This window comes from Falco peregrinus, chromosome 6, assembly GCF_023634155.1.
Source record: "Falco peregrinus isolate bFalPer1 chromosome 6, bFalPer1.pri, whole genome shotgun sequence".
NCBI lineage: Eukaryota > Metazoa > Chordata > Aves > Falconiformes > Falconidae > Falco > Falco peregrinus.
This window is the reverse complement of record NC_073726.1, coordinates 80,476,680-80,502,076: the sequence shown is the minus strand read 5'-3', so window position 1 is coordinate 80,502,076 and position 25,397 is coordinate 80,476,680. Positions and strand designations below refer to the sequence as shown.

General features: G+C 45.3%; 1 protein-coding gene across 1 annotated transcript in view; it reads left to right on the top strand.

Annotated features, from left to right (window-relative positions):
* Positions 1–8,186: 8,186 nt before the first annotated feature.
* Positions 8,187–25,397, top strand: part of LOC101923301 (zinc finger CCCH-type antiviral protein 1-like) — a 29,030-nt gene continuing 11,819 nt past the window's right edge. Inside the window, exons 1-8 of the mRNA XM_055808875.1 lie at positions 8,187–8,541; positions 11,192–11,324; positions 16,667–16,922; positions 17,026–17,142; positions 17,507–17,581; positions 19,066–19,167; positions 21,973–22,096; positions 24,024–24,189. Of these exons, the coding sequence (XP_055664850.1) occupies positions 8,258–8,541; positions 11,192–11,324; positions 16,667–16,922; positions 17,026–17,142; positions 17,507–17,581; positions 19,066–19,167; positions 21,973–22,096; positions 24,024–24,189 (1,257 nt within the window). The 5' untranslated portion in view covers positions 8,187–8,257. The remainder of the gene's footprint in view (positions 8,542–11,191; positions 11,325–16,666; positions 16,923–17,025; positions 17,143–17,506; positions 17,582–19,065; positions 19,168–21,972; positions 22,097–24,023; positions 24,190–25,397) is intronic.

Sequence of the window (25,397 nt, the reverse complement as noted above, 5' to 3'; positions counted from 1 at the left end):
AGGGTCTCCACTAATGTGCTGGCTGCCACCTGGACTTTGCACCACTTATCACACCTCTGACATCAGTAGGCCAGCCAATTTTCCACCCATCTTATCATCCACTTATCCAGCCCATATTTTTTTATATGGAAACTTAGGGAGACCATGTGTCCTGGTTTCAGCTGGACTTGATTTTCTTTCTAGTAGCTGGTGCCGTGTTGTGTTTTGGAGTTAGTGTGAGAGTAATGTTAATAACACACTGATGGTTTGGTTGTTGCTAAGTAATGTTTATACTAAGTCAAGGACCTTTCAGCTTCTCAGTGCCTGCTAGCAAGAAAGCTGGAGGGGCAAAAAAATCAGGGAGGGGATGGGACACAGCCAGGACAGCTGACCCAAACTAGCCAAAAGGATATTCCATACCACACGATGTCATGCCCAGCATACCAAGTGGGCAGTGTTGGCTGGGGAGGGTTGGGGGGCTCAGGGCCTGGCTGGGCATTGGTCAGTGGGTGGTGAGCAACTATATTGTGCATCGCTTGTGGGTTTTTTTCCGTGAGTTTTATTTGCCCTTCTCTTTCATTACAATTATTATTTTAGTGGTAATAGCGTTATATTTTATCTTTTTTCAATTATTAAACTGTTATCTCAACCCACAGGTTTTACCTTTTTCTGACTCTCCTCCCCAATCCCACCGGCAGGGCGGGTGGAAGTGAGCGAGCAGCTGCATGGTGCTTAGTTGCTGGCTGGGGTTAAACCACGACACTGCATCAAAGGCCTTGCTAAAGGCAAGATACACAATCTCCACGGGCCTCCCCTTGTCCACGGGGTCAGTCACCTTGCCGGAGAAGGCAGTGAGGCTAGTCATCATCCCCTGCCCTTGGTAAACCTGTGTTGACTGCTCCCAGTCACTTCCTTGCCCTTCTCATGCCTGGAAATGGTTTCTATGAGGATTTGCTCCATAACCTTCCCAGGGACTGAGGTGAGGCTGATTGACCTGGACCATCCACTTTTCTATCTTCTTGCAAAGCTGTGTGGCATTTGCCTTTTTCTAGTGATCAGGAGTCTCCCCCAACTGCCACAACCTTTTGAAGACAGTGACACAGAGCTGCTCCTTCAGCAACCTCAGAACCCATCCACTCCAGTCCACAGAGTCCTGTATGTCCAGGTGGGTTAAGTGATCCCTAACATCATCTTCCTCTGCTGTGGTTACTGCTTCATGCCAGTGGACTTAGATTAGAGGCTCAGGGACCTGGAGACCTGAAGGCAAGCCCTACCAGAGCAAACTGAGGCAACAAAATGGCACTGTGAACATCCACCTTCTCCCTACCACTTTTCACTAGGTTTCATTCCCCATTGGCCAATGTGTGCACACTCGCCTTGGCCTTCCTTTTGTTACCAGTATCTTTACAGAAACCCTTCCTGCTGCCCTTCACCTCCCTTGTTAGTTCCAGCTCCAGCTAAACTTTGGCATTCGTAACCACATTTCTACATGCTTGTATTGCTCTCAAATAACCTGTCCCTGCTTCCACCTTCTGTGTTCTCCCTTTTTGTGTTTTGGCTCAGTCTGGAGCTCCACATTCACCCACATGTGCCTTCTGCCATTCCTGTTCAACTTTCTGCACACTATAATGGACCATTCTTGGGTTCTGGAGAGGTTGTCTTTGATGATCAACTGGTCCTCCTGGGCTCCTTTGCCCTCCAGGGCAGTTTCTCATGGGATTCTGCCAAGCAGGTCACTGAACAGGCTAAAATCTGCTCTTGGGAAATCCAGGATTTTAATTCTACTGTTCATATTGCTCACTCCTCTCAGGATCTTAAATTCCACGGTCTCATGTTTGGTGCAGAAAAAGCTGCTCTCAACTTTAGCATCTTCACCTGTATAGCAGGTGTATAGCTTCCTCTTCAGATTCCTACCCTATCTTTCTAAAAAAGCTTCTATATTCCTATTTTATTTTATATTACAATTTCTATTGTAATTGGCCCAATGAGGTCAACGGTGCATGGACTTCTACTCCTGTTTGCTCCCCACGCTGCATGCCCATGTGTATAGGCATTAGAGCTGAGCCTCAAACTGTGCTGCTTCTACACGGAAAGTGTGCTGTCCCCCAAGGACATTCACTCTGAACCTTGTGCCCTCACTTCTCTTTGGGCTGTGGTAATTCTGAGGTACAGTGGCTGCCGTACACTGACGCTTCTGAAGGTGACAGAAAATGCCACCTAACAGAATACATTTAGGTAGCTGAACAGCAGGAAAACAATAAATTTCCTTGACACCTGGAGGTGATGGTATGAAGCTCAGAAGTGACACATTTATTTATAGAGAGTTATTAGGTGTTTATATTTATTTGTTGATATCCTTATAGACACATAACTGCAGGAAAACCAGCAATTGTCTACAAAGTCACAACCACCTTTACCACTTTATGGATATTTGGAAGAGAACTTCCACATCAGCCAGGACGAGCAGCATTAGGGTTTGCCTTTTATTTAGCTTTATATCCTTTAAAAAAAAAAAAAAGCTTTATTTCCAGCTACTGTCCTAGATTACTTCTCAATCTGTCTTTGTAGCCATTAATCCCTTTGCCACGGTTAAGAGAACACAGCTGGGTAGCTCCATAACACTGGAGAAAGAGGGTCTGGCTTCAGGAAAGACCCTTTTGCCAATGAAGAAATCAAAAAGCAGAAGCTTGCTATAGGAGCCCATACTCTGTGGAGTTAAATGGGACAGGATTGTCCCAGGATAGTCACAGGAGCTGTGTCCTGCAGCACTGGTCTTCATTGGCAATACAGGCCATTCTGCTATTTCTTCTGGTGCTGTCACATACACATATTTCCATTCATTCTGTGTATTTCTGTTTAAAATTGCTACGCTGGTACAGTTTTAACACAGAGCTACAGCCAGCCTTATACAAAGAGCTTATTTTCCCTCTGTAGAAAAGTTACTTCTCAGGGGAAAAAAAATCTAGGAATACTTTCATGTTATGAGGTAAAATGTCAGAGTGCCATTCTAGTTTTAAGGAAAGTCATTTCCCCAGCACAGATTTAAACCCCACAGAAACAAAAGCCTCTGAAGTAACCAGTGGAATTTTTTTCTGGTATAGGAGTACATCTCATGCCAGAGGCAACAGCCTGAGAGAGGTGAGGCTGCTGCAGCTCTCTCTCCCCAGGTCCAACAAGTAGCAAGGCTGAAAGTGTCTTCCCAGCAGGCACACAAGTACAGGGGACGCACATATACAATACACATACTCATGTCTGGCCACACAGATCAGACACTGAGAGCACTCACATGAACAGTCAGCACCAACAGCCTCATCCTGCTCCACTCTCTGACTGAGGGTGGATGTCCATTAGTGGGAATTTGTATATGTATACACATATTTGTCATGGTTTAACCCTGGCTGGCAATGAAGCACCACGCGGCTGCTGGCTCACTCCCCCTGCAGTGGGATGGGAGAGAAAACTAGAAGAGTAAAAGTGAGAAAACTTGTGGATTGAAATAGAGAGTTTAATAGGTAAAGCAAAAGCCCCACATGCAAGCAAAGCAAAACAAGGAATTCATTCACTATTTCCCATGGGCAGGCAGGTGTTCAGCTGTAGAGGAATGAGGGCAGGTTAATTAACATTGATAACATACAGCTGTGGGCTGGCTTCAGGGGCGGTGGGTTGGTTGATGTGGATAAGGTGCAGCTGTGGCTGGTTCTTGCTAAGTAGTTAAATAGCACTAAGGGGTATGGAAGAGGAGGAGCCAGTGGAGAGAGAGTATGAGTGTTATGAGTGGCAACATTTGGCCATCTCCAGGAAAGCTAGGCTCCATCATGTATAACGGTGACTTGGGAAGGCAAACACCATCATGCTGAATGTCCCCCCGCTTCCTTCTTCTTCCCCCAGCTTTATATACACTCAGCATGATGTCATATGGTGTGGAATATCCCTTTGGCTAGTTCGGGTCACCTGTCCTGGCTGTGTCCCCTCCCAATTTCCCACAGCCCTCCAGCCCTCTCGCTGGTAGGGCCTGAGAAACTGAAAGGTCCTTGACTTAGTATAAACATTCCCTAGCAACAACCAAACCCATCCAGCCTTGCTCTCACACCAAATCCAAAACACAGCACTGCACCAGCTACCGTCCCAGCTGAAACCAGGACAATATTTTATTGTATACATATATATGTATGTACACATATTACATGTGTGCAAAGTGGATCACTCCAGCAAGTGGGCTCAGACATTCTATCTGTCCAGTAGCTGCTACTGGATCCCAGTCTCCCCAGTTGCTGGCACCTGGACATACAAGCCCCTAGGGTGCAGGTCTACTCCAATTGCCGGTATAGACCACCAAACACACACACATGCAGATGTGCACACAGAGCTGGCCAGGGCTTTCCAGGTCCCATAGCTGACCCCCCTGTGCTTTCTACCCTAAAGACAAAGAGGTTCCCTCACATCCAGAGCAGGTCCCTAGAGATAGGCTCACCCCCAGCTCCCAGGCCCCTTCACCTGTGTACTGGCTGGCCCATCACGCACTCACTGGCACATCTGCCCTCACTCCAATTGTGGGTTACCCCTTTATTTTCCCACACTTGTTCCTCAGCTGAATTTCTCATAGTAATTTCACAATCTCTTGTGTGATCCCAGATAGCTTTTCCCCAGCATCCTACCCCTTTCCCATCTTGCCCCTTTTCCTCCACTGTGGACAGGTGCCTGGAAGGCATGTCCCTGCCCAGCCAGTCCACTCCCCTAACCCATGCCAGCCAAGGGACCTGTGCAGTCACGGTTATGGCTTACAGTGAAAGCAGTGACAGCCCCAGCCCAGTCCCTCTGCTGGGGATAAGACCATTCTGAACCGATTGCAGTTCTTGGGTGTGTGTGGGGCAGACAGGTCAGGTGAGAAGAGAGCTCCCACCTCCCACTAGAGAAGCTTTTTTCACATAACAGTTTTCACAGAACAAAGACCGCAAAATTAATTTGAAATCCTCAGGCAAATATATACCCAGCCATTAGCTAATTTAGCAGACAGTACAGAACTGGCGGAAGGTTGTGTAAGAAACGGGGGAGGGACAAGGAAGCAAAGGTCCCGGCCTGTTCTGCAAAATGCTACTTGAAACAGTCTGGGGAAACCAGAGCAAGAATAGTACTTGATTGTGCGGGAGAGAATAACTAGAAGGTGAGCCAAAGATGAGACCTGAAGGAGGGGTCCCAAGCAGCAGAATGGGGCTGACGATGGGAGAGACTGAATTAGCCACATTGCAGATGAGAGGGGAAGTCAGTTTAGCAGCATCATTCCACAGGCTGTTTCCGCATACTTTAGCTATCCCCAGAGAGACAGAACTGCTGATGTGGTCAGGGCTGCCAGACAAGCCAAGCTGCACAGGCTATTTAGAGGAGGAATAGCCTCTTCTTCACATACAGCAGAGCAGTTCCACAGGACTGAGCATAACAACATACTGCATGTTTGGGCTGCAGGTATATCATCAGGCAAGGCAAATTTTTTTTTCAAAATCCAGCTGCATCCAGTTAAGCTGCAGAAGCCTCATTTAGGTATGCATTCATTTCACTCAGATCCCCCATTTTCATGCAATTTATTCACACTGTCAAACACTATACTTGCAAGCACCTAGCCATGTGTGCCCAATGGCTCTGGCCAGGATCTGTGTTGCATGCAATGTAAGGGAAGATGGGCACCAGCTACCACACCCTTATGGCATCTCTTGTGTTATTCTTCACTGCCAGTGGCAAATTGCCTTGGATGGGTCTTTTATGCCCAGTAATAGGTGTGAAAGCTGGTGGGACCCAGCAGCTACTATGGTGGCATCCTTATGCTTCACAGTATGGCTACTTCAGCCTACACACACTTTTGGCAACTCATTTGCCCATTTTCTGTGTTTCTTCGTTTTGAGTTTCTGAGGCTATGGTCTGCTTCCCGTTGGACCAACAGAAAAATAAATGGCATTTGTGATGTGCTGTATCTTCCTGCCATGTCCATCTGTTGGACGGTAGGGTCTTCTGCAGACAAGTTGTCTATGCTATAGAGTGTGAGTCTTCCTGATTTGAAAGAAACAATTTATTTCTCATTATTACTGCCTTAAACTGTGTCTTTGTTATCAACACAGACCATTCTTTTAACCTTTGTTCTGCTGTTTCTTCTGGTGCTTACACACACCCATTTCCGTTCATACTTTGCTCATACCAATAGATATTTCAGTTTCAGTTCTCTGAAAGCTGATTCAGCTTACTAAGGAGCCAGGTGAACACCAGAACAGGGGCAAACAAGGAGCCATTTCAGCTGGAAGTAGAGGATACCAGAGCAAAAGATGTACAGGGATTACATTTTTAGCAGCAGCAAGAGGTTACATCAACCCAGCCAGTTTTTCAGTGGTTTCTAATTTTAAGCAAATGGCTTGATATTTAAAGCTGGAATCACTCACTGCCCTGTGAAAAGAATACCAGTTTGGGACTCCTCGATACAGTGATCCCTTCTGCCTCACCCGATTGTGTTGTTTCACATAAACCGTTTCTGTTTGAACTTGGTACGGAAGTCAAGTCTTTGGAGCATTTGGCTTTGTAAAATGTTATACCAACAAACAGAATAAATCCAGTAATAGTTCTTTGTTTGTTTTCACTCAAGGCTGATCCAAAACCCTGAAGTGTATTGAAGTGTAGAACAGAACATGCTTGCCAAGATTCTATTTGCAGCTTCTTTCTGCTTGCAGTGTTTCACTTGACTTGCTTGCTCCATGCTGTTAATACTGTTCCGACAAAGTATCCAGAGTAAAGCTCCTCCAACTGCACAGTTCAGATTTCTGTGTGGATTAATGCACAAATCCATGTCTTCATTGAAAGTGGATGAAAAACAGAAGATAAGTAAGTACAAGCAAATGACTGAAAGGTTTCCCTGATTCATGATTATTATATGCTTTTTGGAGTTGGCAATACACTGCTGACTCACTGTATCATTTGCTACCTTATCAGTCAGTCCTGAAACTACATCGAGTAAGGACCTGAGTTTTATCACCCTTGATAAGTTGAAAATACATGTGTGCAAGCCTAGAACATAAACCAGCCCAGAACTATCCATTTGCTTTTCTACAGCTAGAACTGATGGGGCAAACTCTTCCTTATACCTCTCCTTTTCTATTGCTATTTAAAAATTATTTCATTTGTTCACGTATGAGAGCAAGAAGGCAAATACGGGGAAATATGCCCAATTAAAAGATCCTTCCACAACTTTTCCTTCAACAAAGCAGGAACAAAACCAAAGACTGTACCACCTTGGTTCCCTTCCTTAAGGTGGTTCTCTTTCGATGACCTGAAGAGTGATGGTGACTGTGACCATGTAGTTTTGCATGCTTCTCAAATCAGGCATCAGCACCAGGCAACACAGGCTGGCTCGGCGTTGGCTTTGTAACTTCCTAATCCACAGGGAGCAGTGGACACTCACGTTTCCTTAAGTCCTCATTGCCACCGAGTTTGGAGCGGGACAGCTCCTCACAAATGGATTTAGCGCCCAGCCCTGTCCCCACCTGTTCGATGCAGTATTTGCCATCCTTGCCTGCCGCCCACAGACCCTCCGGCCCTGCTGCAGTGCTGACAGGACCTGCTCACTGCCCTGCTCCACACCCCCTGCCAGGGCACCCGCTGTGGCAGCCGACGCTGATCCACGCTGACGGCCACTCTGGAAGGCAGAAGAGTAACGGCATCACTACAGAAAGTCTAGAATTTTTTGGGTACGCCAAGTTTTTCTACTACATTATAGGCTTAACGCTCTGTGCTACATTTGTGTTAGTGCCAGGTACAGGCAGAGAGCAGGAGTTAGTGGGGAGGTGAGGAAATCCTTCGGTGGATGCCGGTGCTCTGCTCTACCTACATGCTCCGGGAGGGACTAGCTGGATCCATACTTGATATATAGGGACCAGTGACGATTATATATATGGAATTTCACCCAGGCGGCAGCTCATCGCCACATCCAAACATCAGAAACACCAAAAGAATCTGGCATTAAGAAAAAAACCCCCACACTAACAGCGGCCCAAAGCAAAGCAGACCGCCCCGCGGCCCTCCGCGTCGCTGCTCGCACCGCGCGTTCCCTCAGCGGCTCCGGCCGGGGAACCTGCGGGGCGCCGCGCGCCGTTTCCCGCCTCGCCCGCCCGCGCTGCCCCGCCGGCCCCGCCCGCCGCCCGGCCCGGCCCGCCCCGCGCCTTCGGTTTCGATTCCGCTGGAGCCTGGCCGCGCGGCGGTTGTGAGGTCCCGCCCCGTCCCGCCCGGCTGAGCCCAAGCGGGAGCCATGTCCGACCCGGCGGTGTGCTGCTTCCTCACCAAGGTGCTGTGCGCCCACGGCGGACGGCTGACGCTGCCGCAGCTCCGGCAGCACATCGACCTTTCGGCGCAGGAGCTGGAGCGGACGCTGTCGGCGGCGGGCCCCCACCGGTTCCTGATGCCGCAGGACGGCGGCGGAGGCGTCCTGGCCGTGTCGGCCGTGCGCCTCTGCGTCCGCAAGGAGTGCACGGGCTGCGACCGGCTGCACCTCTGCAAGCTGCACCTCATGGGCAGGTGCAACCTGGGGCCCAGGTGAGCGGTGGCGGGGCGGCGGGCAGCGGAGGGGAGGGGGCCGCTCGCCCGGACACGACCCCCGCGGGCTTCTCAGAACCGGCCGCCGTTGGGGCTGGGGGGCAGCCGCCCCCGTCCCGGGGCCGCGGTGGCCGGCTCGCCCTGCCGGGGGTGCCTACGGGCCCGGCCCCGCGGGGGGGAGACCGCGCCCGCCCTCCGTGCGGTCTCGCACCGGGCGGTTCTTGCTGGCCAGGGGCTCCTTGCCGCTCGCCCCGCTTCGGTAAAAGCCCGGAGCGGCCGCGGCGGGTTGCCGTTCGCTGAAGCCGGGTTTTCTTTGTCAGTGTTGGTTGTTTTGTTTGTTAACGCCGCTGGGCAGCCACGCCCGTCCCTCAGCCCCCTGGCTTCTGGGTGAAGTATTTCACAAATATGGCTCTAGTCGGAAAAAAGCAAAGCGCTGGCCCGCCGTCTGCTTTTAATCTAAGCTTTGCGAGCGCTGCGTGCGCTGTCAGTTGCTGGGCTGCTTGCGGCGCCGTCCCTGGGGGGAGCGCCTCGCCGGGCACAGGTGGGCCAGAGGAGCCATCTCCTTGAAAAAAGTGAACGAGAAGGGAAACAAAAAACACACGCAGAAGCGAAACTCAGCAGGTTTTCAGTGACAATCCGTGGCAACCCTGAGCGCTGGTAAAGGAACTTGCGATGGAAGCCCCCCGGCCATGCGCTGTTGCAGTGTCCAGCAATATGCGGACACCTGACCAGAGGCTGCCTCTGCTGCTCCAGCAAAACAGCTGGCTGTGCGCAGGGGTGCTGGAGAGCATGGAAGGGAAGGGCCCTGCCTGGCTCAGAATGGTGCTGGCATCAGGATGCTGTGATTCTCTACTGTTTCATGCTTCACTCACGGTATGATCAGCATCCGTGCGATTCCCTGTCGGAAATGCCTTCGGGCATCTGTAGGCGCTTGGGCTGGATGATGCTGTGTGAACTAAAACGTCTGGTGAGGTGATTCCCATGGTGATAAACCATTCTGCCCTCTCAACAGCACTAAGTATTTAAAATCACCTCAGTATGTGTTCATAATTAATCAAGCAAAGAGTATGCCTTTCGTGGGAGGGAGGTTGATTAAAATGAGCGGGCAGAAGTACTGCTAGGTGGGCCATGTAGATCAAGACAGAATATTTTTTAACTGCTGAAGTAAAATCTAGCCTTGCTTCCAGATCTTGCATCCTTTTTGTTTCAGAATCTCTGGAAAGAAAAATGTTAGTGCAAATTAGTGGAATCAGGATTTTAGTCCAGTTAAACCCGTTTTTAACTTATCTGGCAAGTAACTCTTCACAGCTTTTTTTCCTAAATGTTATTAAACTCAGGTGATAGGTTATCATTGTATTTGTGGACTGTTTCAACCTTTGACTTAGAAATCCGTACTCAAGTGATGTAGACATCATGGGACTGTTGGAATCTGAAGTTAGCTGTGGAAGAGCACTGGTGATGGCTCCCACCTCAAATACTCTGTAGCTCACCTACCTTTGTAGCTGTTATTTGAGTGCCTACAGAATCTAATATGTTTAGTAGATAGTTTCTCAGGACCACTGATAGCACGCTTCTGTCCTTCAGACTTCACATTCTTGTTTATTTGCTTACAAAGCAATGAGCCCAACAAGTAGTGGGGGTCAGGGGTGAAACGTCTATGCCAGGGTCTGTGCAGAAGGATTGGATCAGACATGGCATGAGGTAAAGAAGCTTTCATGCAGAGAGTTTCAGGAGTTAACTAGAGGCTAAAAGGATAAAGAGAACAGAGACTTGAGTATAAGTAACAGGTACTTCTGTTGGTTGAGTATGTCTGGTCTTAAGGCTGTATCAAATCAGGCTCCTGAAGGGCAAGATGTAAGGAAGCTGTATTTTGCTGCATTGAATTAATGCACAGGTTGACTATGTTTCCTCTCTTACTGAGTTGCAGTATCATTTCAAATAGATGCAAAAAAAATGGCAATGTCTCTCTCTAATTCATACTCACTTCAGACATTTCTCCTGGGTTAGTCAGTGGCACCAGTATCTTCTTTATTGCTGTTGAATTGCTTCTTTATCCAAAACTCAGAAGTTAATGAACTTTCTTGGTGGTGGTGGTGTGGTTTGGTTTTTGGTTCTTTGCGTTTTTTTTTTTAACTCTTCAGCCAGCAAAGATAACAAATCATGTTGTGTTCAGCTTTGTTATCTCTTTGTTGCTCTCAGATTCTTGCATCTTTCTTTACATGCAATCCCTGGGACAACAACCTTTTGTGTTCACAAGATCAAGGGTGTTGCAACTTTTACCATTGTTGATGTCTTCCTCTAAAATTTCCTTCCAGCTGTTCACGTTGTGTGACTTGACTTGCCTCTTACTGGAGAAGAAAGTGTGGGGTAGACAGACTTGGCTTCAAACCTGGGGTCCTAGCTTTCTTAAAAGTGGTCTGGCCACATCAGTGTTCAAAATGGGGATAATAACGCAACTATATTTCACAGAGTTGTTGTGCTGTTTGGTCCATTCTCTAGCTAGTTACAGAGACCTAAATATTCACAGAGACTTTTGCTAAAGTACCTTTCTTTCCATGTCTTTTCCCAAGTTGCACATTATTTGAGGTTCTTCTTTAAATCAACTTGACTGAAGAAGTAAACATTGATATTTCTGTGTGTTTTCTTGCAGGTCTTGTAAGTACTCGCACGACATCATCAGTGCTGAGAACAGAAAAGTTCTAAAGACCCATGAGTTATCTGGCCTTGAGGAGAATGAGCTGCGAGTCCTCCTCCTCCAAAATGATCCTTTCCTCCTCCCTGATGTGAGTTGTACTGATTTCTTAAGAGAAATTTTTCTTAATTAGGAATGGGAGAGCGCAAGAGAGAATGTGGAGTTTCGATCTCTATTTCAAGCTGTTAAGATGTGTGACGGTACTATCAAGATTAGGATGAATGGGAAAGGCTGTGTGTGAAAGCACCAAAAGAAACAGTTTAGAGCCAGGGTTATGAAGGCACCATGTACTTAAACCCAAAAAGAAATAACATCAACAAAACTGTTAAATGCTGAGGAGTGTGTTGCTTACGTAAATACCAGAAGGCTTGCACCTGGATAAGACTGTGTCATCTATGACTTGTCAGCAGAAGACCTGCCGCCTGACAGCAGGAAGTGGACAGCAAGGCTGCAGCCTGTTCTACGTGCCACTCCTCTTAGCCCAACAAGATAGCCATAAAGTTGCTCAAAACAAGCAAACAAAAAAAGTCAGCAACTTCACCGGAGACTTACAGACAGTGAGGTAAGCTAGATGGAGGTGAAAGATCACAATAATTATACGTGCTTATAGGATGAAAGGCCTGACCAAAAAACAGTTTGTTGGCTCTTCTCCAAGAGATGATGGAGACTAGGAAGCAAGGGCCGTTTTCCTTTTCCAGCCTACGCAGGCCTGCACATTTTTGTGCCTGAGGATATAGGGGATGAGAAAAATCAGAGAAAATGACCAATGCCTGCAGTCAGTTTTGTGTAAGACTTGCCCCTCCCAGAGCGCACTGCGTTTTTGTGCACTAATTTTCTGTGAAGCAACCTTTGTCCGGTTCATGTGCAAGTCATTGATTTTGTTAAACTTGGCTGAACAATCCATTCTGGTTCTGCATGTGTGTATCAGGGCAATACTATCTTCAAGGTATGATTGTTTCAAAGCCAAGAATATCCTGTTATGGTTACAGCTGTTCCTGGTTAAGAAATTACCAGAGTAATGCCCATTACTCTTGCCTTTTGGAGGTTATAATCTCCACAGAGCTGCTGGCATAACAGTTCTATTGTTTTCTTGTTCCCTGCTGTGACAGTGCTGGGCTTTGACAAAATAGATCTTTTCGTTGTTGTTGTTGTTAGTGTCGTAAAATATGTTTTGCTGGCATATTCAAGGAGTATGGTGGTGATAAGCAAGGAGGATTAATATCTTTTTCCAACTCAGCTGCATCTAAAACTTAAGTTTTTCTTGTTTAATTGCTTTCAGTAATGAGCAGACAGTAGCAACTGTCATTGATTGTTATTATTCTTAAGCTCTTATCTATAGATCTGTTCAGCCCTCACCACTGGCAGGCATCATTAATTACCTCTAATTGAGCACCTTAACTGCTATTATGGAGTAAAATAGCAGAAACAACAGAAAATGGTGATGGATGCAGGCCATTCATAAACCTGAGAGCTGGGAAGAGGGGTGTGAAAGCAGACTTGGCTGTTTCTGACTCAGAAAAGCTGACTGGCTGTGTGTGTGCTGACAAATGACACGTACAAAGCTCTCGAGCAAGAGGAAACTTTGGTCTTCTGTGTCCTGGGGTCAGGGGTGGAAGGTAAAAAAAACACAACAGCACCCCAAAATCAAGAGGTTTTACACTTTCCTTCACCTTCTCCCTTCACCTTCGCAGCCATCAGCAGGCCCTGGTCAACTCTCCCCAGTTTGTATACTCAGCACGTATTATATACTTGGGTCAGCTGTCCTGGCTCTACTCCCTCCCAGCTTCTTGTGCACAGGAAACTGAAAAGTCCTGGACTTAGTCAAAGTATTACTTAGCAACAACTGTCATATCAGTGTGTTATCAACATTATTCTCGTACTAAATCCAAAACATAGCACGGCACTGCACCAGCTACTAGGAGCAAAATCAACTCTTTCCCAGCACAAAACAGGGCACCTAGCACTTGCATATGTTCTTGATACATAGATCTTAGAGTGCTCTGTAGGTGATAAGCCTTTCCACATTCTCCTCGGACAAAGTTCAGAAAATGAAGGAGAGAAAGATGAGTGACCCAAAATTATGGAGTAGGTGAATAATTTCTTTGCATTGGCAGGTTGGGTCTCACTAATAAAAGTGTCCTGGTTTCAGCTGGGGTAGAGTTAATCTTTTTCCTAGTAGTTGGTGTGGTGCTGCATGTGTTCTGGATCTGGTGTGAGAATAATGTTGATACCAGATGTTTTTAGTTGTTGCTAGGTAATTTTTATACCACCTCAAAGACTTCTCAGTTCCTCAGGCCCTGCCAGTGAGAGGGCTGGAGAGGCACAAGAAACTGGGAGGGGACACAGCCAGGACAGCTGACCCAGACTAGCCAAAGGGATATTCCATACCACTGAATGTCATGCTGAGTACGGAAACTGGAGGGAGTTGGCTGGTGCCTGCTGATCGATGCCTGGGGACTGGCTGGGCATCAGTCAGTGGGTGGTGAGCAATGAAATTGTGTATCACTTGTTCTCTTTCCTCCTTTCCCTTTTGGATTTCATTCTTCTCCTTCTTTTTCCTTATAATTGTTATTATTACTGGGTTGTGGTTGTTTTTTCCTTTTTAATTATTGTTGTTTTTATCTCAGCCCTCAAGGTTTAAATTCCTTCCTGATTCTCTTTCCCATTCCACTGTGGAGGGGGTGGGGAGTGAGCTGTGAGGTACTTAGTCACCAGCTGAGGTTAAACCACAACAAAGGCATGTGATGCTCGAGATGATAGCTTGTTGCTACTAAAGGTTATAATGAGAAGAAATGTTATGTGGGAACTTCTGACAACACAGTATCAGTGAGACCTCTCTGGTAGGACCATAGCTTGCTGTGCATAATTCCCATCCATGGTGAGGTTCAGCACCCTTGTTGTTCTTCACATTTTGATAGTATTCTGTTGGAAAAAAACCCCAAACAAACCTGAACCAAAAACCCCAAGCTATCTGTCTTCTATCTGTGTAAAACTAAATATTCTGATGGTATATTGAAGTTTACTGAGAGCACTGTGCTTTTCTGTATTTCTATAGGATCAAGCTCTTACAAAGAGTATGTACAGTTAAGAGTTAAAGAGTAGAGTTACCATTAAAGAGTATTATGGTATTGTTAAAGGCAGTCCATGCTAATGGCATGGTATGTGCAGTCATTCTGTGGCTGTCACTAATGATAATGTATGGGCCTCAGCAGCCAAGGCCTACAGGTAAACTGCCTAGATTTGCTCTCTCCTTGTTACAATGTCTTCCACAGCAGCCCACTACATTAGCTGAAAATGGGTCCAAAATTCATTTTGTAGAATTCATTTTGCCAGTACAAGAGCATGATGGAGCTACTGGAAAGAATTCAGTGAAGCGCCGCTAAGATATTGAAGGGACCGGAACGTATTTCACATGAGAAAAGGCTGAGAGAGATGGGTCTGTTCAGCCAGGAGAAGGCTCAGGGGAATCTCATCAATGTTTGCAAACACCTGAAGGGGAGGGTGTAAAGAGGATAGAGTCAGGCTCTCTTCAGTGCTGGCCAGGACCAGAGGTGATGAGCACAAACTGAAACACAGGAGATTCCCTCTGAACATAAGGAAATGCTTTTTTCTGTGTGGGTGACTGAGCAGTGGCACAGGTTGCCCGGAGAGGTTGTGGAGTCTCCTCACTTGGAGATATTCAAAAGCCATCCGTATATGGTTCTGGGCAGCTGGCTGTAGGTGGCCCTGCAGGGGAATCTGCTCTGGCATGTGCAGCCCCCCTTCCTTCTTCTCACCTGGGTGTCTGCAGGGCTGTTTCTCACACTTTCCACACCACCTCTCTCAATACCATGCAGCATCTTGCCCTTTCCTAAATATGTTTTCCCAGAGGTGCCACCAGCTTGGCTGATGAGCTCGGCTGTGTCCTGCTGTGGGTCTGTTGGAGCTGGCCGTGTCCGGCACGGGGCAGCCTCTGGCTGCTTCTCACAGAGGCCATTGCTGCTGCCAGCACTTTGCATGGGCACGTAACAGATTGTACCATCACTGATAGCATTTTGTGATGCAGCTAAGCTTAAATAGATAGATAATAGCCATAATCGCAGAGGAGTAAATGGGAAGTTGTGATACAGTTGCACTAACAGGGCGCAGAAAAACATGTGGAAGCAAAATCAGCTAGGTTTTACTAAAACTAATGCAGAGCAGTCAGAAAGGGTATGTGATGGAAGCAGAATAATCCAGTAGAACAAATAAAACCAGGACAAGTCCAGATCCTCAAAATAAGATGTCAAAAGCAAATGAGAGCATTCTTTGGGGCATAAAGCGTTCACAATGACAGAGGAAGATGGGGAAGAAAGAAGACAACTTCCCTTTGGTTTCTGCTTCCCTCAGAGGCTAAAAATCATCAAGGATAGTAGCCATCAGGGCTTGCTGAAATTACATCAGTTCTGTGGCTTTGTATGCTCCCACCTCATTCTGTACATGATACTGACCAGTAGCAATGAGGAACTTGCCTTTGGCAATGGGTATCACTAATGGGTATGAATCCAGTAGAGTTGTCTTGCAGTTGAAACTGGCCTGATTTTTCAGTCTTTTAAACACTGTTATCTCAGAAATCTTTAATTCCCTAGTTGATATATAAATATATATTCAGTTGCAACACGGAATAAAAACTGTCGCTTTTGCTCGGAAAAGGGATTGGAAGGGGATCTGTGACAGTTCTGGTGTGATGTTGGGGCTGTCTGCCAGAGAGCTGTAGGTCCTCCTCCAAGCAGCTTGCTTGGTACAGGCTGCTCTTCTGTGCTGTGGGGGCAGAAGTGTTGCTGTGGTGCTTGGTGGGTAGTATGAAAGTTTGGTGTGTGATTTGTTCCCTGCATCCAGTTCACTGCATATCTCTTTTTTTTGGTGAGCGGAGGAATTAAGAATGCATTTCTTTTTCCATATGCACTCTAATCTCGAAGCATTCTTCTTTTCATTTTTTAGACATCCAAGTCTTCAATGCAAAATAAGCTTTATAAATAGGAAGTGCAAATGCAGTTTCAGTTCCGTGAAATATCTCATTTGACACAGTATACATGCTTTTATGGAGACACTTGTTCTTTGTTCTCTGTTATGGTTTTGTTTCACTTTTGTTTTGGGATTTTTTAATAAAATAACTGTAAAACAGTCAGTTGTTGTGCAGCTGTCTTGCTGAGGAGTTCCAAAAATGAATGCTTGTTGGATTGTCTTTTTCTTGGAAAAAGACCTCTGCACAACCTGAAAACTGAAAATGCATGAGGCAGCTGAAAATGCCTGCTCTTCTGTGCAAGAAACCTGTCCAGATTGAAGAAGTCACAATGAACGAATGGCTTTTAGTCATAGTTTTTCTGATGTTAAAGCTGCATGCCTATAGAACAGAAGTTACTGATTCTAATGTGCTCTTCTATTTCATATTCTATCGATCTTCCCCACTTCTAGGTCTGCCAGTTTTACAACAGAAAGGGTGGTGTCTGCAACCAGCAAAACTACTGCAACAAGCTTCATATTTGTCGACACTTTCTCCAAGGGGAATGTAGATTTTTGTTATGCAAGAGGTCCCATAACCTCTTAGATACCGATGCATTGAGAGTGTTGAAAACTGGAGGCATTGATGCAGACATAGCTTCAAACATCCAGACTATATGTGATCACAAGCATGTGGAATTCAACGAGGAACTGAAGAAGGGGAGAAGTGGTAAGAAACACTGGGTTTTGATAGGATTCTAGATTTGATAGAGATAGAAGCTGTTCTTTCCTTACCTCGCAGCTAAACCCCATTGTCCTTTCTGTGCTTTCAGCACACAACCACAAACCAAGAGATAACTTACTGAAAAAACCAGCAGTTGCAAGGAGTAAAGAACTGAAGATACCTTCACAAACAGTGGACTCCACACTGCATGTGCCACCTTTAGAAGGTAAATATCTAGATGAGTTCCAACTGTTTCCATGTGGAATCAGCTTTCCTATTTCCCCTCTTACAACAAGTATGTCTCTTTTCCCTTCTGCTGTTGATCTGCTTTCAGGAATGGAGTAAGTCATGGCCAAGTTGTGTGCGAGGGAGAGCTGTATTACTGCATGCAAAATCGCTATTGAGTGGCTGCTGATAATGGTGACTAGCTGGGATTTGTAACTGTTGTTGCTGATCTGTTGTATCGGCAGCAGAGCGCCAGTGGAAAATTATATGTGTGAGGGACATAATCATCAACACATAAATTAAGATGTTGCCAGCTAGCTGAGCTTCTGGCCTGGCACTGCTATTCATTCAGACTTCTCATGCAGGTTCCAATAGCAATGTGGTCAGACCTGGTCAGAGCCAACAGCAGTTGCCAGCAGGAACTGGAAGTAAAGACAAAGGTATGGATTGTTTCTAACCCTCCAGTCTTGAGGTCAGCGGTTCTTGTTGGAATTTGGTTTCACAGAACCCTACAGCTCCCTGTGGCAGTCAGAGTGTGCAGCTTATGTGCTTTCCGTACCATACGCTGAAAGGCATAGTACTGGACAGCCTGTGGAGGAGCGTTGAGATTTCTGCCCAAACATTGTGCAGCACAATGGGGAGTAGTCTGGGATTGATCTCTGTACTGTTCTGGTGGGCATTTGGGCATCACACAGCCACTTGCTCACTTTTTCCCAACCCCCAGTGGGACAGGGGAAGAGGAAAGACAGAATAGAAGCAATAAAACTTGAGGGTCAGGATGGGGGGGTGGGTCGTGGAGGTGGAAGAAGAAAGAAGAAAACAAAGCAAAATGAGTATGCGAAGGCAATCACTCGCCACCTCCCATGGATGGGCTGATGCCCAGCCAGTTCCCGAGTGAAAGATAGCTAGCCCTCCTAAAACTCCCTTTTATTCCTTTTATTGCTGAGCATAATGTTACGTGGTATGCAATATTTCTTTGATTAGTTTGGGTCTTCTGCCCGGTTGTGGCCCCTCCCAATCTATTATGCACCCCCTAAGTCTATTCACTGGGGGAGCAGGGCAAGGAACAGAAAAGGCTTTGACGCTGTGCAAACACTTCAGCAAAAGTTTGGGCATCACTATATTATCAACATTGTTTTTGTCAAAAATCTAAACCAGCATCATATGAGCTGCTATGAAGAAAATTCACTCTATCCTAGCCAAGCCCAGATTAATGAGATTTCTGATATAGCAAGCTAATGCAAAATACACAGATGAAAAAATACAAATGTTAAGTTACACTTACCAAAACATAGCAATTGCAACACACAGTTCAATCAGAATACTAATGTGATTCCCATTACAGGTCTGTATAATATGCTCACCATCATGACACTGGGTGTTCCCAATCCCCAGGAAGGAGTACATGGGTTGAAGTCAGCTCAAACCCATTGCTCTCTTCAAAACTCTTTTGTTACTTGCTTAGTTTTTATACCCCTGTGTTGGGCTGAGCCGCCCTGTATTCGCTCTGCCCATACTGGTCTGGTTGACCTGGGGAGAAACATTTACACCACTTGCTGATCCATTCAACTGACATAGCCGTTTATCTACAGCAAAGGCCACCCTCTGGTCCCCTTTGTGTTGAGATGAAGTCAACTTCGTTGCAACAGCCATGGTCAGCCACACAGCGTGTCTCTTGAGTTTCATGGGTATATCACCCTTGCCCATCTCCACTGAGTTTTCTTCCACTGTCAGGGTTTACTGGTCAGCCACAAAGGCCTAACTCATGTGGTGAGCTGTACAGGAGATAGATTCTGAAAATGCTTGACTTGGCTACTGCAGTCAACTCCTTGTTATTTCTTGGATGAAATACCAAATGCAGTGTCTTTCTCTTAGAGCTGTATTTTGGTAAGGCAAATAAGAACTGATGTGTTCTCTCCTTTAGGTAAAAAAGACAGTTCCTCTGTTAAAGCTTCAAAGGATGACAAAGAAGAGAAGCACGATGACATATGTGTGTTCTATGTCTGGAAGTACTGCAAACATAAAGGTAAGCTTTGTAAATAGTAACGTTGTCTTTGGGAAGCAGTGTCTGCAGAGGCACTCCCCGCTCAACAGCTCGGACTGGTGGTGGCGCGTGGAGTGGCAGTGGCAATTGTGTGTTCTCACTCATTCACTTTGTTTCACTTTGTCACTAATAAACACTTTCAGAATTACAAACGTAATCGGAGGAAAGTCAAGTGGATACACTTAAACTCTTTCCCCTCTAGATGATCCATCCATGGCCTATTTCATCCCCGTTGATGGGGGCTTTGGGTATGTTTCTGTGGCAAAAACCCTTCAAATGTTAGATGTTATGCTTTCTGTAACTATTAGGTTGATTTAAGAGCTGGCCTTTTGCTGTCATCATTGACAACTGTTAACAATATGTCATCCTTTATTCCTGATGTATCCTATGTACGTCAGATAATAGCCATATTCTCCCCCATTAAGTCCTTTAAAAAGTGATCCAAGGTGTTAAAATGTCTTGAGAAAACACAGTAGTTGTACCAGCTAAGCTAAAGATAAATCTAGTCCATCATCTATGTGGTAGTGGCCAATAACAAAGGTCTGGGAGAAAAATATAAGTATAAACAATTGTATTGAGAGGCTGTCACTGAACAGTTGCTTAATCCCCCAAGTTAATGTTGAAGAAGTTTCTTCATCCTGGGTATCCCAAAGAAGAGTCTCAGGCAAAATCTTAATTCATTTATTCATTCAGTACAGCAGCAAGATGCAGCTCGAGCTGCGTGTCTTGAGACAGGGACCCTGAACAAAGAAATTCCTGGGCAATTATACCCTTACAATCTCAGTTTTCCCACCTCACGTGACAGTTTGGTCCAATAATAATATTAGCGACTTGGGTCTCCCTGTTCTTTGTTGAGTCTTGTTATTCTCTCTAGGCAGGCCTTTCTGTTATCTTGGAGGTTGCAGTTTCTGCTGGTGGGGGTAGTTGCCTTCCTTACTTCCTTATCTCCTGGCGCAAACCAGCTCTGGGGCCTCCTTTTACTTAAATAAGCAAAAGTTTCAGCATATCTAGGTGAAAGTTCACAGCTTGCAGCCTAAGGCTTCTGCAAATCTAGCTGCTAACGCTAAACAGTTAACTCCAGACAGTTTCAGTCCAATATTCCTTAACAGTTAGGCTCTGGTTATGAGGAGGTACCATGAGATTTTCCATCACTGAACTTGTCCAGTCACTTTCTAAAGGACTGCACCTGACCACCTGGTCTTGGTAGAAGATCCACTTAAATTAGATCAGACTGTTTGCTTTCACTTAGGATGTGGACAATAAGTTGCCTGGTAACTGGTGATTCTGTTTGTGTGTATTGAGTATTTCCGTAGAGGGGTCTGTGTTCTGGTGCAGGTCTCCTGTAAGAAGCTCCTTTTCTGAAAGGCAGATGAGTAAATTACTTTAGGGGTTGATAATACCTTTTCTTAATTGTTACTTCGAAGAGAGACAGTACTTCAAAAAGTAAATTGTCTCTTTTATGAGTATTCTATGGATCACAGAAATGAGATCTGGCCAAGGGAGACCAAGTGTGATTTTGTCTACAGCTTGTCTTGTTAATTCAAGCATAGTGCTTTCAAAATGGGTGCACTCCAGCCATGTTTACAAAAAAAAGGAAGAAAAGAGTGAATGACACTGTTGTCTTCGTAACCAGGGTTAGTTTCCATGTGTTCTATAGTCAAATACATCAGAGGCCAGGAATGGTGAAACTCCTTTTGGCTCTGCCTGTGCAACAGCTACTCTAGCCTTGTATCGCATTTCTCAGACTGTGCTTCTTTGGGACCAGGCTTGAGGCTTAAGTTTATGAACTTTTGGACGTGCATAATGTGAATGGTATGCCCATGTGCTAGCTGTGGAGGTCAGGTTCAAAGCAGCTATACTGTGACCACCAAACAGCTAAACTGAAATAATGGTTGGAGAGTTGACATGCTTTGCCATGTCATGTTTGTCTCAGAACTTGTAAATAAGGGGTTTGGTCCATGCTTGGATGTGGAGTGTACTGGGACCGGGAGGCCTGGAGGTCAGCCTCTGCCTGTATCCAGCAGCATGCACACATGCTGGGTGTTTAGCAGGTCTCAACTCAAACATGCAGATATATGTGCATTGAAAACATAGATGATTTTAAAAAAAAAACAAGCCAAAGTCTTCCTCTTCTTGTGTGAAGGGTATACAGCACTCTGCAGGTCTTGCATGCAAATCAATTAGAAGTTGCTGCTTCCCATTTTCTGAGAAGCAAAGCATCAATTCCAACAGGGTAGGAGTCTTGCTAGTAGGGCAGTGTGCCACCTGTTCAGGTGTGAGTGTAGGGTCCCTCTTGGGGGATGTTCTGTGGAGTATTGCAGTCCTTTATGCTGCCTTATTTGTTGGGCTGAGCCTAAAAGAAACATTCAGGTAATCACCCCGAAGTTCTAAGGGAAAGAGAGAACGAAATATATGAGAGTGCTTATGTGATGTGTAGACTAGACTTTTTACAGCTGAGAAACATGGTGGTGTGACACACAGACACACTCTTCTTATCTGTGGCACTGCTCTCCCAGCTGCCGATGTTGTATCTTGGCAAAGGGAAGGTTTCTTTAAAATGTATTTGGCAGTATGAAAGCTTATATTGCTTTTCTGGATAAGACTGGAGAAACACACCCAATTTTTCAACATTATTTCAATTTCAGCACTCTGTCTTTATTGCTCATACCAAATCCCAGGAGATAAAGCCAGAGTGTAAAAAATGCTTGTTCCTTTCCCCTCCCCCCCCTCATCTTGCTCTCTGTGTTATGGTTGCAGAGCTCTTGACTGTGTCTGATCTCATTTCAGATAAATGCAGATTTGTTCATTATCATTTGCCATATCGATGGCAGGTATATGATGGAATCGCCTGGAATGACCTTTCCATGATGGAGGAAATTGAAAAGGCCTATTGTGACCCAAAAATCCTCAGGTATAGTGATGCTGGACTGCTTGCTTAGAGTAATGTTGTTGAGAACTGTTGCAATCCAAAAGGGGTTGTTTAGGATGGCCTCCCTCCCTTTGGGACCAACAACCAAGTCAGTGATACCCTTGGACTGAATTAAGGTGAAATGATGCCAACCAGCCAGTTTTATGATTTATTAATACGAAATACAAGGCATGTGGTTAAACGTGTTAGCTCAATGGGGATTACTTGAGCTGTATAAGTATAAGCAAGTCCTGTGCCACATGTTTTTACTTACATCTGGTCACTATTAAATAAAAAGAAAGAGAGGAGAGGAGAAGAGAATGGGGGGAAAAAAAGAGGTATCACCACCTGTGGATCCAGCAGTGTCCCGTTGGTCCTCTTCACCCTGGGTGTCTTGGTGGTGGTGGTCCTACCTGATTCAGGTTTTATGCTCTTGAGAGGATGCCTCATCTACGTACATGTCTGTGTCTGTGCAAGCTCAAGGTGTGAGCAGTGGTCAGAGGGGGTCCTCACTGGTGGTCAGGAGAGGGGCGAGTGCTCCCAAAAGCTTTAGGAAACGCCTGCTGTGTGCATGAGCAGTTGCCTTATTGTCACCACAGGTTTCTTCCAGGGAGCACTACCTAGATCTCTCCTTCGCAAGACCTACAGCCGTGACATCCCGTACCACCTTGTGGTTACCAGGTCAGGCTGCAGCAGCTCACTTTGCAGCAACCACTCGGTTTAGATCCTCTCCGATGTGGGCAGAACAGTTTGCACCAGTTCCACTTGAATTTCTGCACTAAGCAATGTTTAAGGCTATTATCAATATGTTGGTTCTTCACAAGACCCCGAGGGAAAACTCTGTTTTCCTCCTAAAGATGTCTGACTTCCATAACTTCTGATTAGTGAGCTTCTCAGAATCTGGGAGGATGTGACAAACAAATGAGAGTTTTTCTTTTTAAAAAGAAAAGTAAAAGTGATTGCATGGAAATATCACCCCATTTTTGTCTTCTAAAACCAACACAACATTATCTTGCATTTAAAACTTATTTCAGATGGTGAATCATAATTTATTTATAGTAATTAAGTTGGGCCTTTTAGCTTGTCCTTCAAAGCTTGTCCTTCTTTATGACTATTCTTTTCCTAATACAGCTAGTATCTATAATAATAACTATAATGTTCCTAGAAAAAGTTTCTGAAATGCCCCTTCTGTAAGCAGCCCAAATTTAATTTTTTTTTTTTAAGAGAATGCATTTAACTTCTTTCTGAAAGCCCCAGTGTAAGCCACCTGGATTCATAGGGGACCCAGAGTTTGGCCCCAGTAAAATGGTATAGTCATTTTGGCCTGTGCCTCTTCAGTCAGCAGATGATTTTGATTTATGGCTTGCTTACACTGCTGGATGGTGCAAATCCCAAACAAGATTCCCAAGAGGAGGCTGCTTTCAAAGTCTTTCTGCCTGGGAGTTGATTTTTTCAGGCCTCCCAGGGTTAAAAGCCCAGGTGGCTCCAGTGATGAATGCTATTTACAGAACTCACAGCTGTGAGTGCACCCTCTGTAACCACAGAAAAAGAACAAAGTTGATAAACTGCAGGTCTTTGCTGGCAAACTCAGTCACACGCTTACCAATTTCTGGTTTTGTACTGAGAAAAACTGAGCATGCTTATTTATTGCAGAAATACCAATCTGTATCCCCAGAGTGTCTGTAAAGCTGGCAGTGCAACATCTGGCTAGTGATTGAGATGGCGTTCAGTGTCTCACAGGCCACAATTCCTTTCTGAAAACTGGAAAGTTTTCAGAGCTGCCATGCACACTGTGGGAAATACTCTTATTGCTGGCCTAATTAAGTTGAGGTAGTCACACTTTATTAAAGAAAATTGCACGAGCTTAAACTGGAAATTAGAGGATAAAATATGTACTGTAACTGCAATAAACCTGAATTTGTCATTACAGCATAGCAGCTAAGAACATTAGCTTCCAGGCAATGACCTGCTGCTCTTCTTTGCTTCGACGCCTGTCCACACCATCGTCAGTCACAAAACCCACATTTGTATTGACCACACAGTGGATTTGGTATTGGAAGAATGATCAAGGCCAGTGGATTCAATATGGAGAACAGGTGAGTCCACATCCTGTGCTTTGAATCTCCTCTGAATAGATGTGTAGAGCATCTTCCCCCTACTCCCCTTTACTCAGCAAGGCTAATTAAGTAAATGCCTGTGCTTGCATTTTACAGTTTCAAGTAAGGGAGTGAAACTACAGATGTTCATAAATGATGTAATAAAATGCATCATTTGCAGGCTCGAGGGGATGGAACATGCCCTATCTCCTTGCAGTGACGTTCAAGTAGAGTCATCTGTCTTTGTGCCTGGATGATTTGTTATAACTATTTTCCTGACAAAGACCTTCCTGCAAATGCAGGAAAACAAAATTCCATTTTTTCACCTTGTGTTGATCAGACTTTTTTTGATGATGCGTGCTGGATTCTCTAGTCAGTTCCCCTCTTGGAGTTGTCCATGGCTGCTACAGAGATTTAATATGATTACACTGTCATTGAGATACATTGTCTTTTAAATTATTCAGGCACTAGTCTTGGCCTTCTTGTAAGCATTATCCAGCTTCCTTGGCCATGCAAGGATTGTTCTGCTCTTGGAGATCAAGTGTTACATTTTTCCTTGGGTGGCCAAATCCTTTTTGATGAGAGAGTGGTTTATCTGAAAAATGCAGGAAAAGAAATCCATAAGGAATCTCTCCTTCCCCTAAGGCAGATGAGTTTTCCCCATCTGGTTTACTGTATAGCTGCACAAATGGCAGAACACAAAAGTAATCCAGGGACATGAAAAAGTACCCAGGGAAAGATGATGGATATAGCGGCTCTGGCAATGGTAAGCCGTGATTTCAGTAGGCAGCTTAAACGGGAAGTGTCTCTGTCAGCATACCCTCATATTTTGCATTGTTTCACACATTAGAAAATTATACTTGCATCGTGGTTCAACCCCGGTGTCGTGGAGCAGATACAGAATATCAACTACACCGGTTTGTTGCAGGGGAGACTTTAGACTGTTTAAAGAACCACTGCCAAAGGTAGCAGCAGAAGTAGTTTTATTGAAGTACGATGTTGTAATAGTGAGACTTAACAAAGTCCGATGGCGAGGTTCACTCTATTACTTATTGCACAGAGGATGTAATAATTATTCAGTTACAAATACAAAATCCTATACACTATAATACAAAGTTATGCATGATATCAGTCACCAAAGATCTGCAGCTGGTAAGGGATCTCTCAGCCTCAAGGGGAGATCACTGCTATGCAGCCTGCTCCTTGGC